The sequence below is a fragment of the Daphnia pulicaria genome, chromosome 4 (genome assembly GCF_021234035.1).
Source record: "Daphnia pulicaria isolate SC F1-1A chromosome 4, SC_F0-13Bv2, whole genome shotgun sequence".
NCBI lineage: Eukaryota > Metazoa > Arthropoda > Branchiopoda > Diplostraca > Daphniidae > Daphnia > Daphnia pulicaria.
The window spans coordinates 3,053,273-3,070,873 of record NC_060916.1 but is presented as its reverse complement, the minus strand read 5'-3'; the positions used below and the strand labels follow the sequence as shown (position 1 = coordinate 3,070,873).

The following is a 17,601-nucleotide window of genomic DNA, read 5'->3' as shown; positions in this document are numbered from 1 at the left end:
TTCTCAACATGAGAAAAAAAATCAGCGAAAAATAAAATGTTTTCTAACTCCCGACCGAAGCCAAAATCATTTTACAAACAAACTCCTGTGTGTGTATACATCCAAAAGGGTCACGCGCGCGCGGACCGATTGGTGTGTTTATACGTACAGATTGTGGGCCATCTATATAAAAGAAAAGAAAAACTTTTGAACCCCAGGATAAATTTTTTTTCGTTTCGTTTCAGATATTATTGTTGACGTCAAACTATTTTCAACTGTTGTTTATGTGTGTGTAAAGATTAATAGCCACACGTAGGCAGGGTCTCTAATCAATGTGCTGCTGCTGCTGGGCTAGGGCTGCTATCTTGCCCATGTGTACTTTCGTACAGTGGCCCTATGTGTGTATTTGATTAAAATGCAACGTGCGACCTTTCGATTAATAACACGTTGTTGCGCCATCCTTTTTCGATCGGAGACATTTTCACATTTTCTAAGGAAATAAAATAAAAGAGAAGCGCATCAGGTTGGAAATGAATTCGGGTTTGAAGCGATTTTCCTTGGCAGTGAATCAAATGTTGGCGTCCAGCTCACACACACACACACGTTTGACTGGATAGACACACACACACAGCACACACACAAATACTGAAATACCTATCAGGTGTGTTCATCATGGCCGCCATTTGCACACACAGCGCAAGTTACCGTTGGTCGCCCAGCTTTCTAAAACTCAAATTTTCTAACTTTAATGATAATTTCGACGTGGGTTTTTTCCACCCTTATGAATGTTTAATGGCCACAACTTCCCTCGTACGCCGACTACTCCCCTACTTAAAATCATTAAATAATAATACTGAACTGGATGTGCGTACAGGGTCTGAGTATAACCTGTACCCATTTTCACTTTCCTTTGTGGGTGAGTATATTTCATGTTGGACGGAAATGTCGGGATGATATCGCCTCAGGTCCTCAAAAATTAAATTATTCAATATTTTTAAAAAAAGTTTTACCTTTTCCTTTCCGTGTTTTTGTCATGCGTATTACTTTATAGAGTGTCTTCCGGGCGAATATTTATACATAAGAAGCGCCGATGTAATATTACAATAAAGTCAGATGACTCGGCGTGTTTTTTATTCTTTTTTTTTTTTTATTATTTATCAAAAAATCTGGCGTGACTAATTCATCGCACAAAAGGACAAATTATTTAGGGTATTTTCGCATTCTTCTCTTACGAATAATAATACAAAAAAAAATTGAATTTTTCCGGCGAAAATGAATTTGTCATTTTTCCACGAGATTTTTTTTATTTTTTTTCAATCATAATCATCGTGGTGTTAATAATATGTGTAACTGTACAACGACTCCGGATCTTTGAAAAAATAAAAAAATCTAACCAAATAAAATATTTTGTTTATTTCGATAATCCTGAATTTCTTTATTATAAATTGAAATCCGGACTCCTACGCAAACACCAGAAGTGAGCTGTGTATGTACCCTCTGTGCTGCTGCTGTTGTTGTTGTTGTGTGCGTACATTGCGGTTTTACTACGACAAGTCGCTGTGCTGTGGACGGCGCGTCACTTCCCTTGGAAACTACACAGGCGAGAAAACCGAAGTATATAGAAACCGCAAGGTTTTTCATAATAACAACTTTGTTGAATTGTTGCTCTTATGATTCTTCGGAAGGCCTGTATGGTGAAATTGGAATGTGTTTTTTCCCAAAAGGAGTAAGTTGTCGACCCTGTCCTGAATTCGTCCACTTGGGTTTACGCAACTTCGCCAGCATTTTGAACACAAATGGCGATGTTATATGGACGCCAGCAGCAGGGAATTGGGTCCGTCGTTGTAGAGTTGAAGGCACACACAATCCAAAGAAATAAAAATTAAAAAAATACAATAGAACATAGCCAGAGCCTTTGTGAGTATCAGCTGGTTTTGCAAATTGTGTCAACACAGACTTATTAGACCAACTGGTTGCCAAGGTAAACAAGCTACTATACCTGCAATCAACGGGTTGTACAGCAGTCCAAAATTGGGGTGATTGAACGTTTTTTTACCTTCGTCTGTGTATAGTGTTGGCGGCTGGATATTAGGTATAATTATTTCATTCCAAAGTCATTCCAAAATTAACCTAGATTTGTTTCGATACATAAAATTTCAAAATAATTTATTCCACCCACACACGAGCGCTCGTCGTCACAGCGTCTATACGGTCACGCCAGCCAGTTTTGCCTGTTAAAATATTTAAGTAGGCCAGGAAAAGTTTTTTGAAAAAAATTATTTGCGCAACACTACTACCACTGCTGCTGCCGCCGTGTGCAACCAGCGAAATAATAAAATATATAAAGAGAGAGTTCTCTTTTGCTTTGTTAACAAAAGGTGCGCTCTCCTGATCTTTCGTGGAAGAAAGCCAATTATCGTACATTAAAAAGCTTTAACTATATATTATACTAGATCCCCCACACACAGCACACACACAACCGGTCAATACTATACGGATGAACCGAGAGCTCTAGGAGAGAATTTAGGTCAAGATGCGTAGTAAAAAGAAAAAAGGACTTTCTCAATCAATGTGTTAATCTTCTTTGTTGAACGGTTGGCACACAGCATCAGCAAGCGTACGAAAAACGATGGTGACATCCCCCGGGCCTCTTTTTGATTTGGCTGTGGCGCCATGTAGCCCATAGAAGAAGAAAATTTTTGGCAATAATAATAATTATGTTGATGTCAGCTAGAAGAAGCGGCAGATGAACGAATGACTATTATCAGATGACCAGCAGGTAGCAGTTTTTTCGGTTCTTTTCAAATCATTTTTTTTCTTCTTCTTCTTTTTCTTCCAGTTTTATACAGACGAGGATATGCCGATAATATAAAAGCGTCTCCGGGTTCAGTTCATCACGGGTAACACATTCCGCAGTAGTTAAATTATATATCCTAGCGTCTCTTATCTTATATTTTAAAAAGAAAGATGAACGGGATTTTCCTCGTTGGCGGCTTATTTTAAAAATTCAAATCTAATTTTTTTTTATTTTGTCAGAAAATTGAGTCAATAACAATTAAAATAAATTTTAATTAGATTCCAATACAAATTATATGCGGGCGGATAGCAGCTAGTCTGTTATTAAAATCTAATCAGATATAACATGTATTTTTTAAATTTTTTTTGGCTTGGAAAAAATAAAATAAATAAATTTGGTTAAATCCCTCCTGGCAGGTTTGTTATATCTGATGGCCATCAGACCAAAAAAAAAAAAAAAATGTCTGAAAGCTCTCTCCGACTGGTTGTGAAATTATTCACACCAGGTAGCTATATAACAAGCTCAAACACCCTGTCTCTCGGCGGATGCATTCGCATTCTTTTCGATTAAAAAGACATATAATAATCTTCTAAAAAATATACAAGACAGTCATTTTAATGCTCTCGGAGAGATGAAAAAGAGTCCGCTTCTTTTCTTTTTTATTACTCCCCGAGAAAATATCTAAAGCGAACGTCTATTTTCTTTTTCGAGCTGGGCAAAAGAATTAAAAAGAAAGACCAAATTTTTGACCTTGCTGGAAAAGGAATGACTGCGAACGAGCTCGTTTCAATGCCACGTCCTTGTCCTCTGCCAAACTTCTTCTTCTTCTTCTTTCCGCTCTTGTCCTATTGGATTCCTCCGTTTTCGAGTTGTCGTAGCTAGCGCATTATCTCCAAGAGCTGATAAGTATGTCGAAACATCGCATTTATCACCGTGTCCGATGGCATCTGCCCAAATGATCGTCTGTTTTATATTTTTTCACCATCGCTCGTCGCCCATATCCTGATTAAGGAAAAACCATTTTCGAAAAGTAAAAAAGAAACGAGAAAAATCGATTGATATTCACGTGACGCAAATGTCAATGTCCATCTGAATTCATTTATTTTTTTCAAATTCGAATTGCATCAGCGTAAAATTGTTTTTTACATTGATCAGATAACATGAGGTAGTATCATGTACTCTATACCCTTGTTATCTTTTAAATCTCACTAGATAAAAAAATTAAAAATTTCAGACAGTTTCACATGTGTGCGAACACAATTTCGGCTTTTGTTTCATCTTGTATATATAGCTCGTGAGCACACATCAAAAATCAGGCAAAAGAAAACCGGTTGAAACGGGTTTAACCTGAGGGGTATTATATTTTATACATGTGCAGCAAGCACCAAGGTGCGGTTGCGATCGAATAAAAAACAGATCACGTGACGACAGCGGCGAAAGAGACTTGGAAGACTTTTGGTTATCTGACCAGAAAAAAAGGAGAATATCAGGCGATCTTTTTTTTTTATCAAAATGCCAAGGACACACTGTCGGTTCTATTGCAACATTTTTTGAAAAAAACATTCTATAACATTACATACCTGGTGTAAAATAATAATCTAACGCGTAGATTATGTGTATACATAGTATAGTATAGCTAACCAAATAAGAACTTGGGCGATGATGAAGTGTCTCATTTTCCTTTCGGGGGGGAAATGATTTTATCCGGCTGGATGGGCAGCAGCAGAAGCAGCACACACACAAAAAGGAGGAGATTTAATAGATCTTTTTTAAGTGCATAAAATAATAATAAACGGTGATTACGGCGGCGCACCTGCGTGTCAATAAAAATAAAAAGCTGTCCGCACATGTAGCGGACGAATGTGGCGGTCACGTTGAAGCCGACATTGTTACATGTGTATCAACGTGACTCGCAAAATAAACAAATTTAATTTTCTCCTTTTTTTTTTATCTTTCCAAAAAATGACGTCAGCTTTAATTACAAATGCCGACGAGATTTTTTTTTCTTTGATTCCGTCGTACATGTATATATATAGTTACGCCTTTTTCGTCTACATCAAGGGCAAACGAGATTGTGGTTTGGCGAAATAGAAATGGCGCCATGTTGGAAGAGAATTTGAATTTTTTCGCGTCTCGTTGGTGATTTTCGAGTGTCCTGGACTGCTCACTCGTCTGGCCAGGATCAAAACAAGTGAATCGCATTCGCAGACACGACCCGCTCGTAATATTAACAGGAAAATAAAATAAAATAAAATAAAAAAGCTCTTGAATAGCAAAAAAAAAAAAGTTCAAAGGTTTTTTTTCAAATTCTTTATAAGGAAAAAGTCAACAACAACCAAAAAGAACCAGAAATACCCCCACTCGGAAAAGCTTTTAAAACTATCGCCTGTAGAATAATGCCCTTTAGAGACATTTGGCCAAGAAATAATTTAATTGGCAATTCTTGGAAAGAAAAAAAAATTCATTGTTTACTTTCTGAACGTAATGTAATGTCGGCACGCTCTGTGTGAGACGGCAAACAAAAAAGGGACCCTTCTCCAAAGTCTAGCAACTCATCCTATATACAGTGCTGTATCCATCTGTTACTGTACAGCCATAAAAAAACGAGAAGAAGAAGAGAAAAAAAGTGGAGAACTTTAATGTCAAATTTTTTGTTTCGTTCGTTCCACAGACACACACAGTGTGTGTGTGTGTATATGCGCCGTGAACAGCGTCTACCTTGGCAACGAGAAAATTTATAGACTCGCGAGAGGAGGAAAAAAGATAGCTCCGGGCGTTACACTCGCGGGAACGTGATGATGCAATCCAGCAAAAAATCAAAAAAATTTGTGAAAAAACAAAAGAATATCACCAGTTTACCACAACCATAAGTTGTTATACACTGATTATGAATAAACAATTTCCTGGTGCATATTTGATTTCACGCTCACGTATAGACCTATTGTTGTTTGAAAGCTTGACTTTAACGACCGCAAACACCTCCCTTTTGATTTTTCTCTTGCCAAACGTGTAAAAAACAAAAACGAAATGCGTCATCCATTGAAAATGACTGAATTTTCTCCGGCGGATGCATGTGTACGGTTTCCTGTGCGGTTCTCTTTTATTTTTTAAAAAAATAAGACAAACGAATAGAATTTTATTTCCTACTTTTTTTTTTTGTTAAACCACTTCAAAAAGTCCATAACTGAAGAAGAGAAAGATGGATCGGATGTTTATCGCATTCCTATGACCCCGTCAACGCGAACTGCGTTTCATTTTTCTTCTTTTTCAAACAAAAATAAAAAAAAAAACATTTCCAATAAATCGTTGGGTAGGAACCCAACAGATGGCATTGAAACTCGCCATGTTTTTAATGCGCAATTTTCTTGGCATTGGCAATCGAAAATGATCGCCAGTGGGGGGGAAACAACAAAAAAAGAAATGGAAGAAAGGGAATGATCAAAAGAATGTCAGTAGCGTTCAAATCAGAAAAGGCTTGAGGCGCACGCACCAACTCGCGCTGAGTCATCACCCGCAAACGCATTCTTCCCCGTCGACCGGAATTTAAAATGTAAAACATTTCTGTATTGAGAAATAATGCTCCGAGCGTTCGCATTGCCTCACTCTGTGGCATCCGCGCACCCAGCAAATCAACTTTGACGTTTACAACACACACGTACACAAAAGAGTGTCAAAAAACACCCCACAAAATCGGATGGAGGGAAAAGAATCATGATCAACCACAACAACCGACAACAACAACAAGTTGTTGCGGTTCCAACCCCCCATGAAAATGCTAATTAGAAAAAAGAAGATTGTGTTTTAAACATGATGGACAATTAATATAACGGGCGATCGAGGCACAGACGCACGTAAAACATTTGTAAATTGTTTAGTTTGGTTTTTTTTAGAACCACAAACCTCCGTCGTCATCCTCATCACGGGATGAATTTGGGCGGTTCGAGTGGTGACGACTACGACCTTTGTTATTGGCGCTGGCAGCAACAGGTTGGTCATCGCGAATTTCACCTTCTTCCTCCGACTCGCTGACTTGCAAATCGTCGCGAATGTCCTCGTCTTTACTGGGCCCGCACGAAAAGAATTCCGCTTCCGGATCGTAATTGGCGTCCACGTCCACCACGTCCATGGCGACCTCCTCCAACTCTTCGTCGTCGTCATCCTCGTCTTCGTCCTCCTCTTTTTCACTGGCCGAGTACTGAAGGTCGTCCAGCACGTCGGTTGCCTTCCGCTTAGATCCGCGTGGAGACGAGAAACTGACCCGCGGAGAATTTCCCTTTGGAGTCGGTGACCTGTTGATAAAAATGACATTAATTGATGAAAAATAATTCCGGATGATAAAATGTGATACCCTTTGTTTTTGGCTGGACGACCTCGCTTGCCCTTGGGTTTCACTGCGCCGGAAGGCCCAGGTTGAGCGAAATTATTCGAGGCCGATTTCCGGCTTTTCTTAGTCGGCCGGACAGGCGATTCGGCTTCGGGATCCCATTCGTCCTCACCGGGACGATCTGGCGTTTCCATCATGTCCATCGACTCCATCATGTACTCATCCTCGTAACCTTCTTCACCCACGTCGAGGAAATCGTTTTCGGCTTGCTCCATGGCCTTCTTCTGAGCAATGCGGATATTACTCTCCAATTGAGTCAGGTGGTCGTCGTACTGCGACGTAATAAAAATAGAAAGGGGAAAATTAGCATTTCTTGAAAAGAACCAAAATGGATGACATTTACCTCTTCAAGAGTATCTCGACAAATGCGTCCAAGGGCACGGGCCTTCTCTGTAAACTGCGACTCCTCTCCGTTGTAGGCGATGCTGTTCTCCAGGATCAGGTCGACGTCGTAGAGGAACTCTTCGCGGTTGTGGTACTTGTGCGCCTTGACTTTCTTGGCCACCGTTTCCAAATCCATCGGATTTTTGACGATGGTGTAGTAATCTTTAACGAATTTCTTGTTGACGGGCTTGAGGAACGGCCAGGCCTCTGGCAGAGGCTTCAACTTTCCGTTGATGATGTTGTCGAGGACGTAGGAAAAGGCCACCTGATCGTCGTCATCCAGCAACGGATTGATGGCCTTTTCCAGCCTCATGAACCTCTCTTCCTTCTGGGAAAGCCTTTCGATGCAGAGATCCAGCATCCGCTTGGCAGCTGTGGTCAAAATGCTTTTATCTCCATTGTACAACGTGGAATTCTCCAAGATGAGGTTGACGTCGGACAGGAAATCCTCACGGCTCTGGTATCGCTTTTGCCGGATGTTTTCCCGGATCGTCTGAAGGTCCATAGGTCGAGTAACGATCCGGTAATAATCCGGCACTGTTTTACTGCTCACCGGGAACAGGAAAGGCTGGACATCGGGTAATTCCCTCATCTCATTGAGGATTTCCTCCAGCATGGTGGAAAGTGTCACGACAGGGTCAGTCCTTCGTCGATTTGCCGTCTTAGTTGTATGTCTGCTCAGGTAGTCGCAATGCGTCACTGTACCTGCTCGCCTTCTCTTTCGACCCGACATGGCTTCCTTGGGCACTGTGAACAATCAAAAATCAATATCAGGTAATCCCCTGAAATATAAAATCAATAATAAACAAACCTTTAAGAACTAGCGAACGTCGCTTGATTTCCTCGGCGTGTTTGACCAGCTTGCCGGACAATTTCACTTTGGTACCGTCGACATTGACCAGTTCTTCATCTTCGCTAAAGATTTGCTTTTCAATTTCCTCCTCTTGATCCTCCGTCATGGCGACAACCATCGGTGGCAAAGGGGTGGTGTTTTGATAGAGCGGGCAAGCTTTATTGGTCCTCATGTGACCCACCTATCGATGAATTAGCATAATTAATAAACAGAAACAAGGCCGTTAATTACAAGGAAAGTTACCTGGCCGCAGGCTCCGCATTTCATTTTCAAATCGGGCTTCATCTTGACTTTACGACGACGATTGTTAACGATGCCCAATTTCTCTTTTTCTTGATTGCGTTTGAGTCGTCTGAGTTGCTCCTGGATTCGACGTTTCTCGCGTTTCATTTCCTCCTTTTGGTGCTCGTCGGGCGTGGCAAACTGTTTGATGAAGGCGTCATCTTTGGTCGTCCGTATCCGGACGTAAGTGTCGATGATGGCCGGTTTGCGAACCAATTCAACGCGGGTGTAGTCTTTGCCCTCGGCGTTTTTGAACGTCCGGAAAATCTTGAGCACTCGACCGGCCTGTCCGGCTCCTGCCAGCGGCGGTTGGGATGAACTGTCTTCTTCGTCCAGTCCTACACGGCTCTTATCTTTCTTCATGGAGCCCGATCCTTCGCCGAGGATCATCTTTTGCAACTCACGACGCTCCTGTTCTTCCCGCTCTCGGCTCAACTGGCTGGACGTCTTTTTATTGGCCAGCATGTTTTCAATGTTCTTACCCATTTCTTCGATATCGGAAATGTCTTCCTCCTCTTCGCTTTCGCCTTCGTCGGTGGACAAAACTTCGTTCGAGGCCAGGACTCGGTTCTGAAGATCAAAAATGCGTTGACACTCTTCCTTGTATCGCTCCTGATGCTCGGCAATGGAGAAGCGATTACCACGGGAGAATTTGTCCATGCCTTCCTCGCCGGCCTTGGCCTTTTCGGTGGAAAGTGTTCGGACGACGTCAATAACTTCCCAGCGGGAGAGTTTCTTGATTTCCTCCTCAGGTACGCCGTGTTTCCTCAAAATTGCTTTTGCGTTGTTGAGTGACAATCGACGCAAATCGGCGTCGGTGCCCGTCACAATACGTTTAGGTTGAGATTCCAGCTCTTCCTTGTTGATGGTCGGTTTGTTGGGAACACGGACGTAGGAGAAACCTTCGCCACAACCGGTAGGATCTGCCGGACCTGTTAATTGCAGGAGACATTTGTTTTTCATGGCCTGGACGTAGGCGCGGGTGGTGTTCCATGGGGCGACTTTGACTTCGTCGTCCATTTTCAGTTGCTGGTCTTCGTCGTCATCCTGCTCAGGTGCGAAAAGAAATTTCTCACCGTAACCGGCGTCTTTCAAACGCTGTTCGGCTGCGATCATACTGAAATAGGCGCAACATTGCTCCGGCGACACTAACGCTCGAAGCTCTTCTTCCGAAGGTAACCGGAAATCCGGCCGCAATACCCACCTGTTGAATTAGTCGGTAAAAAAAAAAAAATACAAAAAATGAGCAATTTGGACATCCGTTGGAGTATGAATTATTAAACTACGAAATACCAATTGGAGTCGACTCCCGTTCGCTTAAAGTCCGCGCATAGTTTCAATCGTTTGCGGATACTGCTTTCGGAATGTGCTGGGAAAGCTCGTTTAATGTCATCCATGCGGATACGACGTGGAGTGTCGGGGCTCTTCCAAAACAGTCGGTAGATAAAGACCTGAATTGAAATAAACATTTTAGTTGGATGTTTCATGGATTATTAAAAGTATTATAATTATATACTTGAAGGAAATCGCGGGTAAAATTGTTGGCCCGTTTAGAATTCGGACCGGGAACTTCGTACAGCGGACATTCCTGTCCGACAGTGTAGAATGCATCGACTTCACGGACATGGTACGTTGTCCGCGTCCGAATAACTAGGAAATCCGTCGACGGCAATTGATGTTCGTAGATTGGTGCACGGTACATGTTGTTTTCAATGGCCTGGATGGACTGGCCCGGATGGAGGGTACCCAAAAACGGTGAAGTGTGAGCGTAAGCTGTTTCACCGTATTTGTATTGAGGTGGCCCTGTGTCTTTGACAGCCCTGTCAAATAAAAGAATAAATTAGCCTGTTAAATCTCTTAATCATTAAAATGAAAACTCACTTTCGTTTGTAATAGTTTTTCAGCCTGGAGGACATGCCCACTTGACTGATTAACGGCGGGTGTTCTTCGCAGTATTCCAGGAGAATGAGATCGCCATCTTTACCGCTAAGATCATCCGGAGTTCGCATGAAAAAGATATCACCACCACCAGCAGCCATTCGCTCGAGTTCGCGCTGTTTGGCCATTTTTCTGATGTGGCGGAGGAGCGGGTGGACAGGATGAGGGCCAGGTGTCGATAACGGTCCGTGGGAGTAGCGTTTGAGCGGTGGTCGATGGAAACTGCGCAGTTTCATTATCGACAGGTGAGTGGGAATGAAAGGTGCCTGGAGTTCCACCACGGGCGTTGAATGTTGAATGATATTTCCACCCGTGCTGACTGTAATATTCCATAAATTCCAATTAATTAAGTTTTTAAAATTTAGTTGTGATGGATAAATTTACCTTTGATAGCCGCCTCGGTCGCTTTGGCCGCATAATATTCGTCATTGGAGATATTGTAAGGATCTTTATCGTTATTTTCCGACGGTGGAGGAGGTGAATCGTCTTCCAATACGTTAATGACACCGGCTTTTCCCAAGAGTAACTTGGATTTTCGGACGTGAGGATGAGGAATCTTGACTTTGACAGGCTGTTGAACGTATGCTTGTTTTGTGGCAGGATCAATGTCATCAGGAATGGTCAAAATGACGTTTTCATCGTTAGTGTCTAGTGTCAATATCTTGGGTTTGGGCATCTCCTTCATGTTTTCGCTGTCCCAGATGATGTCATCTTCCCACTGGCCAAACACCAACTCGTCGTTTTCGACTGGGAAAATCGAATGCCAAACGTCGTCGGCTGCCTCTTCAACGGCTGCAGCAGCAGCAGCCGCAGCGGCGGCGGCAGCGGCTGCTGCGGCCGCTCCTCCGGGTTTGTTTGCAGCCGATTTTGCGCCACCTTTAGCTCCAGGAGTTGCTGCTTTACCGGTGGCTGGAGTGGCAGCAGGGGTGGCTTTCTGTGTAGCCAAGCGATTGGTAGCCGTCGGGAGCCATCCTGAGGCTAAGCCACCTTTGGCATTCAATTTTTGCATTACTTTGTGCTTGATATCGTCACCATTCCAGACCACGTCGTCTTCCCAATTTAACTGCGTGATCATGTGAAAGGCCTCGTCTGGAAATTTGAACCCGGGCAGGTCTTTGCCATCTTCGTCAACATTATTAGGATCTTTCCGTTTCACTTTGAAACCATAATCAAACTCTTCGCCTATAAAAAGCAAGGAAAAGTTAATCAAGTTCAAATAAGTAATTAATTAATTGTTATACCTGTTTCTGGAACTCCAAGGATGTCATACCAAAGCTGAGCCGGCCCAAACCTCCAATCCGCTACATTGGGTCCTTTGTCATCATCAGAGTTCTTGATATTATTGAGAGCATTAGGATCTTCTAGAGGCTTTAAGAAACGTTCTTCGTCATCTGGTCTGCATTTTTCCGGAGGAGGAGGTGGGCCGAATTTGAAAGTGATTTCTACATGTTCAATTTCCTCTTCAACATAGTCTTCTGAATCTGGAGATTTCTTCTTCTTTCTCTTCTTCTTTACACCTCTCCAGATTTGAGGAAGACTACTGGGTTTTCCAGGCCCAAAGAGTCTGGAAAAGCACAAGACTTTGTCAGGCCGAAAGTCTGGGAATAGCTCTCTCACATCTATGTTAGCGTATTTGGAAGGAAGCATGGCTGCCAAAGGTGTTTCCAATCGTTTCTTTGCCTCACTTGCCGAAAGGCTCTTGGATGTTGGTGTAGGTGGTGGTGGCATAAGGATTGAGTCATCAAGATATGGTCCTCCTTCGTCTTCTGCCAGTTCGTTGATGTCAGAATAGTCTTCAGCAGTTGGAGATTTTGCTCCATCATCTTCAGAATCTGTACTTTGATCTTTGCTTACAGAATCATCTTCTCTGATGACATTTTGAAGTATTGACATCAAGCCAAATCGTCCAAGGGTGCCCAGCTGACGTTTAGATTCCTCATCAAGGATATCTGCTTCAAGTTTACCCTCTTTGTCAATATTACCAAAGAGGAACCCAGTAAGGTTTAATCCTGATGTTCTTCTACCTCCTCCACCTCCGTCTTCTTGAGATGATTGCGAATCGTCATCATTATTATCGGGGCTATTACTCAAATCTCCATCATCATCACTACTGTGATTTTCGTTTTCTTCATCACTGCTTGGCATTTTGGATGTTTTAAAATCCTAGCTTTAGAAGAATCACGCAATCATAACAAACACAAATTTAGTTTTACTTTTTTTCGGTCATCAAATCAACACAAACAGGCTGACGGGAAGCCGAAAATTGTCTTGATGGTAAATATGAACAGCGTTGCCAGGTTTAGTTTCAACTCAATTTCAACTTGATTATTTTATTTAAGAATTTTTAAATGACTACATAATTCCAGAAAAGATCATTGAATTGTTTACATAAATAAATAAGAGGAATAACTGGCCAATCTACGTGACCAGATTTCGTGTGAATTAAGATGACGTCATTCCATAGAGAAATATGTAGGTTATACGGCCCAGTCGAGTTGGCAACTATCCATCAAACTTTCCATTTTTGGTTTCATCCAGATTTTTTTACCCTTTACAACTGAATTCATTTTATGCATTTTCGGGAATTCATTCATTTCGCAATATCGATGAGATGAGATAATTACATAATTCTTGATTACATCAATCGGGTTCATATAGGGTCATTAGGGTCGAAGTACACCCCAATGGGGATTCCTCCCCCTATTTGATAATCTTCTAACACATAAAAAAAGTAAAAGGCGCCAAAAGGGTGGCATTTTCCTATCCCCGTCACGTGAAAATGCCTAAGGCACTTGTAAAATCCGTTACTAACGGATTTTTGGATTGGTCCTTGGAAAAATCGAAGTCCCAGTAGATTGGCGAAGGCCTTTCATATAAGCTAACTGAAGTGAATTGATCACAGGTGGCGTTGCACAAAACTACATTCAATTTTAATTAAAAACTGCAAATAACTGAAAAATTACATTTGTAAAATTCTCTTGAAAATAGCACATTATTATTAAGGCAGAGAAATGGTCAATTAAGCTTCAAGAAGTGAAGAAATGATATTGTAAATTATGATCAATTCCGACCTAGCGGTCATGACTGGAAACTTGATTAAATGCGCAATCTCAATCGAGTTGACAGGCCTTTGAATTGTGGCCGTAACCAAGGCACCTTAGAGGGCACCACTGAATTGTTAAAAGACCGAAGGTAGAAACTCAGAGACCAGACTCGTACTCTTCCCTTTCGTGCTCGAAGTCTCAACACGTGCACAATCTGCCCGGCTCTCCCATCGTTTCTGCTTGTTGAAAAAAACCACTGAAAATGTCTGGTAAAACCGCTGATCCTCTGTCCTTTGCCAAGGACTTTATCGCTGGTGGTGTTTCGGCTGCCGTTTCCAAGACGGCCGTCGCCCCAATTGAACGAGTTAAACTGCTCCTTCAGGTTCAACATGCCTCCAAACAGATCACGGCCGACAAGCAGTACAAGGGTAAGATGGCTGATTCCCCTCCCCCCCCCTTCTCTAGTTACTTAATCGGGAGAGATATTCTACCGTTGGTTCCGAACCGGCTCACGCCGGCACGGCGCCATGTTGGATCACAAAAAATCCTTAGGTTTTTTTCACAAAGTTTTAAAGATATTTTTACATTGTTCTTGTATGCTCAGCTAGTATGTTCGTTCGCCTCATGGGCTTTTAATCATGTAAACCAGTTTTTGCTAGTTTTGGAATTGAAATTGTGTGACTTGAAAAGATAAGATTTTGGATTGTGAAAGTAACCATGTATGAGTTTTACATAAGACTCATAATTGGGTCAACACCTAGTGATATCTTGTGTGAACTGGGTTTTTTACAATAATGTATGTTTCTTTTTCCAGGTATTGTGGATGCCTTTGTCCGTATCCCCAAAGAACAGGGCATGACAGCCTTCTGGCGTGGTAACCTTGCCAATGTTATCCGTTACTTCCCCACTCAGGCCCTCAACTTTGCCTTCAAGGATGTCTACAAGAACATCTTCATGAAGGGAGTTGACAAGAAGACCCAGTTCTGGGCCTGGTTTGCCGCTAACTTGGCATCTGGTGGTGCTGCAGGAGCTACCTCTCTTTGCTTCGTCTACCCCTTGGACTTCGCCCGTACCCGGTATTATACAGAATCAAACGTAAAAACTAAAAGTACAAAATATGCTAACTAATTGCTTTATTGACTAGTTTGGGTGCTGATGTCGGCAAAGGAGCTGCCGAGCGCGAGTACAGTGGTTTGGTTAACTGCCTAACCAAGACCGTCAAGACTGACGGTATTGTTGGTCTGTACCGTGGATTCAACGTCTCCGTGCAGGGCATCATCATCTACCGTGCTGCCTACTTCGGTCTCTACGATTCTGCCAGTGGCATGTTGCCCGACCCCAAGAAGACTCCACTCTTGATCAAGTGGATGATCGCCCAGGTTGTGACCACCGCTTCCGGTATCATCTCTTACCCCTTCGACACTGTCCGTCGTCGTATGATGATGCAGTCTGGACGTGCTAAGGCCGACATCATGTACAAGAACACCATCGACTGCTGGGCCAAGATCTACAAAGCTGAGGGAGGCAAAGCTTTCTTCAAGGGAGCTCTTTCCAACGTCCTCCGAGGCACTGGCGGTGCTCTCGTGCTCGTCTTTTACGATGAGGTCAAGGCTCTGCTTGGTTAAACACATCAACTCTTGGCTTGTTCATTTTTTTTTTCGTAGACAAAACTTCCCTAACATCTGTGCAAAATATTCCCATAAAGGAATACGGAATACGAGACCCAATTAGAATGTTATCAAGCTCTGTAATAAGTAAAAAAAAGAAGAATTCCATCAGCTGTGTCCATTACACGATCGTTGACATCCACCTCAGCATTTGCGAATCTATTTTTCATTTCCTGACTCAAATTTGTTTGTGAAACATGATGAATGGGAAAAAAAAAGTACAACTAAAATATAAGGTTCACTGCCCTGCTCTGTTGAATATGTGCAACCCAAGGGCTGGTTAACCGTGATTTTTAACGAATGGCGGCCTTGTAAGACCGGAAAACGTTATAAAAATCAATACAATAGGCAAGAATTAGTGTACATATTTGTTTGGTATCGTGTCTTTTTCTGGAATTATTCCAAATTTTCTATCCATATGAAAAGTGAGTGACCACCACACGCCGAATTGGTGTTTGGCAGGTGAACAAAATGGGGTTTTATTCTTAGGTTTGACCGATTCTGCACTTTTTCGAGCTGAGCTTCTCGTTTTTACAGTCTCGGAATAACACGGTAGGGGCATGTGATGTGATTATTTTCGTTTCTATTTTTAAATTTGTTTGGAAGGAGCTGCACTCCCTCTGACGTCTTGGGAGTTTGTCGGAGTCGAAGCCATTCGACATTTTGGCTTCGCACGGTCCATCTTGAATGGAAAAGATGAGAGCCCGAATATCTCCAGCCGAGTTACATTTAGCCGTAAGAATTCAGACAGTGTGTGTGTGTATTCAGTTAGAGCGACCACATATTTTATTATCTATCTGATTTTATTTTCTAGGTCAGAGTCGGACAGGTCGAGCACGTCAAAAGTCTTTTTTCATCGGGAGCCGATCCCAACGCCATCTATAGAGGGATGACCCTTTTAGGAATGGCCATATCCTCTCAAGACAAAGCTCTTGTCCAAGTGATTTTAAGCGCAGGCGCGGACGTTTGGTGAGTTCGATTTTTATTCTTTCCTTTTTTTCTTTCCTTTTTTGCAATGGTGTCAAGTATTTATGCAAGTCAGCGAACACTTACTCCGTCTGCATCGATTTTGGATTAGTACAGTCTCCCGAGCCATGGCTCCAATGGCCGGCTCGAACCACCCCTCTACACCGCGTGCAGGTTAGTTTTTTTGCGACAAGGTGCACGAGTACTAAAAAAGTTTCCACATTGATTTCACAATTGGGAAGCTTGACATTGTGACATGCACAGGCTGAAAGACGACGAATTGGCAGAGCTTCTCATAAGATCGGGAGCGAATTTGAACTCGACCGACTTCTATGGGCACACCCCGCTATGGTATACTGTATACTACGCCATTGGCCAGCCAAATTACCGACTTGCATGTTACCTCTGATTTTTTTTCTCTATATGCACGTCATTTTGTAGGGTGGCCACAAAAGGACAAAGGCCATTGCTCGTCGCCAAGTTGTTGGCTGCTGGATCGCGCGTCGGCTCCGTCGACGACTATCCGTGGAGCCAATGTCCTTTATATCTGGCGGTAAATTAAATTCATTAATTGATTGAACTAATTTTTATTTTATAAATTTTATTATTTTTTTTTTTCTCAAATAAATAGACGAAATATCTTGGATATAGAGGGCGGCATCAGTTGGCCATGTTCCTGATGGCTGCCGGTGCCGATCCAACGCGAATGGATTCCAAGGGGAGAAGTGCCATTTATTGGAGTTTGAGAAATCGAGATCACGACCTGTTTGCTTTCATGATTGATTCGTTTAATCCTCGTTGTTGGGATTCCATGCTTCAGAAACGGGTGGAAGAATTAATTGGGGAATTGCCGGAAACTCATTTGAAGACACTTCAGAATCAGTTGTATAATCCGCCGAGTTTGGCCAAGCAATGTCGACTGGTGATTCGATTGCATTTGCTACAAAAATTCAACTACCGTTCGCTGTTCCTACTCGTTCCTCGGCTTCCACTTCCGGTTCTTATTCAACGATTTCTACTTGTAATTAATTACAATTAATGATTAATATGTGGGATTTTAATTTGTTATTTTTGAATATAATTTCAGTTGGATCAAGAACTGCCCGACGAAGAAACAACACCTTGCTACATGAAAGACATAAGTATCAAAACTTAGACGAGCAAATATTAGTGATTTTTAGAGAAAAATCCAATTCCAAGTGTCGAGATGTAATGCAATATTTTGTACGAACACTGCCAATGAAATACAAAATTTACAATATTAATGGAATGGAATTTCTAACTAAATATCTGAACGTTATCGAAAC

General features: G+C 42.1%; 3 protein-coding genes across 3 annotated transcripts; 2 read left to right on the top strand and 1 right to left on the bottom strand.

Moving 5' to 3' along the window:
• Positions 1-6,318: 6,318 nt before the first annotated feature.
• On the bottom strand, positions 6,319-12,935 carry LOC124336628 (transcription initiation factor TFIID subunit 1-like). The gene is made up of 10 exons (XM_046790412.1): positions 11,859-12,935; positions 11,002-11,799; positions 10,561-10,936; positions 10,196-10,499; positions 9,973-10,130; positions 8,641-9,883; positions 8,356-8,578; positions 7,504-8,291; positions 7,125-7,432; positions 6,319-7,065 (listed from the first exon to the last, which is right to left on the bottom strand). The coding sequence occupies exons 1-10, from the start codon at positions 12,760-12,762 to the stop codon at positions 6,663-6,665; spliced, it is 5,505 nt and encodes a 1,834-aa protein (XP_046646368.1). The 5' UTR covers positions 12,763-12,935; the 3' UTR covers positions 6,319-6,662.
• Positions 12,936-13,819: 884 nt separating this feature from the next.
• LOC124336633 (ADP,ATP carrier protein 1-like) lies at positions 13,820-15,470 on the top strand. The gene is made up of 3 exons (XM_046790419.1): positions 13,820-14,089; positions 14,476-14,737; positions 14,806-15,470. Exons 1-3 carry the CDS (start codon positions 13,924-13,926, stop codon positions 15,284-15,286), a joined length of 909 nt encoding a protein of 302 aa, XP_046646375.1. The 5' UTR covers positions 13,820-13,923; the 3' UTR covers positions 15,287-15,470.
• A 476-nt stretch (positions 15,471-15,946) lies between these two features.
• On the top strand, positions 15,947-17,559 carry LOC124336632 (serine/threonine-protein phosphatase 6 regulatory ankyrin repeat subunit C-like). The gene is made up of 7 exons (XM_046790418.1): positions 15,947-16,063; positions 16,143-16,297; positions 16,412-16,468; positions 16,559-16,645; positions 16,736-16,847; positions 16,926-17,315; positions 17,382-17,559. Exons 1-7 carry the CDS (start codon positions 16,016-16,018, stop codon positions 17,448-17,450), a joined length of 918 nt encoding a protein of 305 aa, XP_046646374.1. The 5' UTR covers positions 15,947-16,015; the 3' UTR covers positions 17,451-17,559.
• The last annotated feature ends 42 nt before the right edge of the window (positions 17,560-17,601 follow it).

What these genes read in the sequence shown, in the direction of transcription:
- LOC124336628 (XM_046790412.1), bottom strand. Translation starts at nt 12,762, where the DNA reads ATGCCAAGCAGTGATGAAGAAAACGAAAATCACAGTAGTGATGATGAT. An exon ending in TTACCCGCGATTTCCTTCAA is followed by an intron (nt 10,131 to 10,195) that starts GTATATAATTAT and finishes ATTTCAATTCAG; the next exon opens with GTCTTTATCTACCGACTGTT. An exon ending in ACGGGAGTCGACTCCAATTG is followed by an intron (nt 9,884 to 9,972) that starts GTATTTCGTAGT and finishes CTAATTCAACAG; the next exon opens with GTGGGTATTGCGGCCGGATT.
- LOC124336633 (XM_046790419.1), top strand. Translation starts at nt 13,924, where the DNA reads ATGTCTGGTAAAACCGCTGATCCTCTGTCCTTTGCCAAGGACTTTATC. An exon ending in GGCCGACAAGCAGTACAAGG is followed by an intron (nt 14,090 to 14,475) that starts GTAAGATGGCTG and finishes TTCTTTTTCCAG; the next exon opens with GTATTGTGGATGCCTTTGTC. An exon ending in TTGGACTTCGCCCGTACCCG is followed by an intron (nt 14,738 to 14,805) that starts GTATTATACAGA and finishes TTTATTGACTAG; the next exon opens with TTTGGGTGCTGATGTCGGCA.
- LOC124336632 (XM_046790418.1), top strand. Translation starts at nt 16,016, where the DNA reads ATGGAAAAGATGAGAGCCCGAATATCTCCAGCCGAGTTACATTTAGCC. An exon ending in CAGCCGAGTTACATTTAGCC is followed by an intron (nt 16,064 to 16,142) that starts GTAAGAATTCAG and finishes TTTATTTTCTAG; the next exon opens with GTCAGAGTCGGACAGGTCGA. An exon ending in TATGGGCACACCCCGCTATG is followed by an intron (nt 16,646 to 16,735) that starts GTATACTGTATA and finishes GTCATTTTGTAG; the next exon opens with GGTGGCCACAAAAGGACAAA.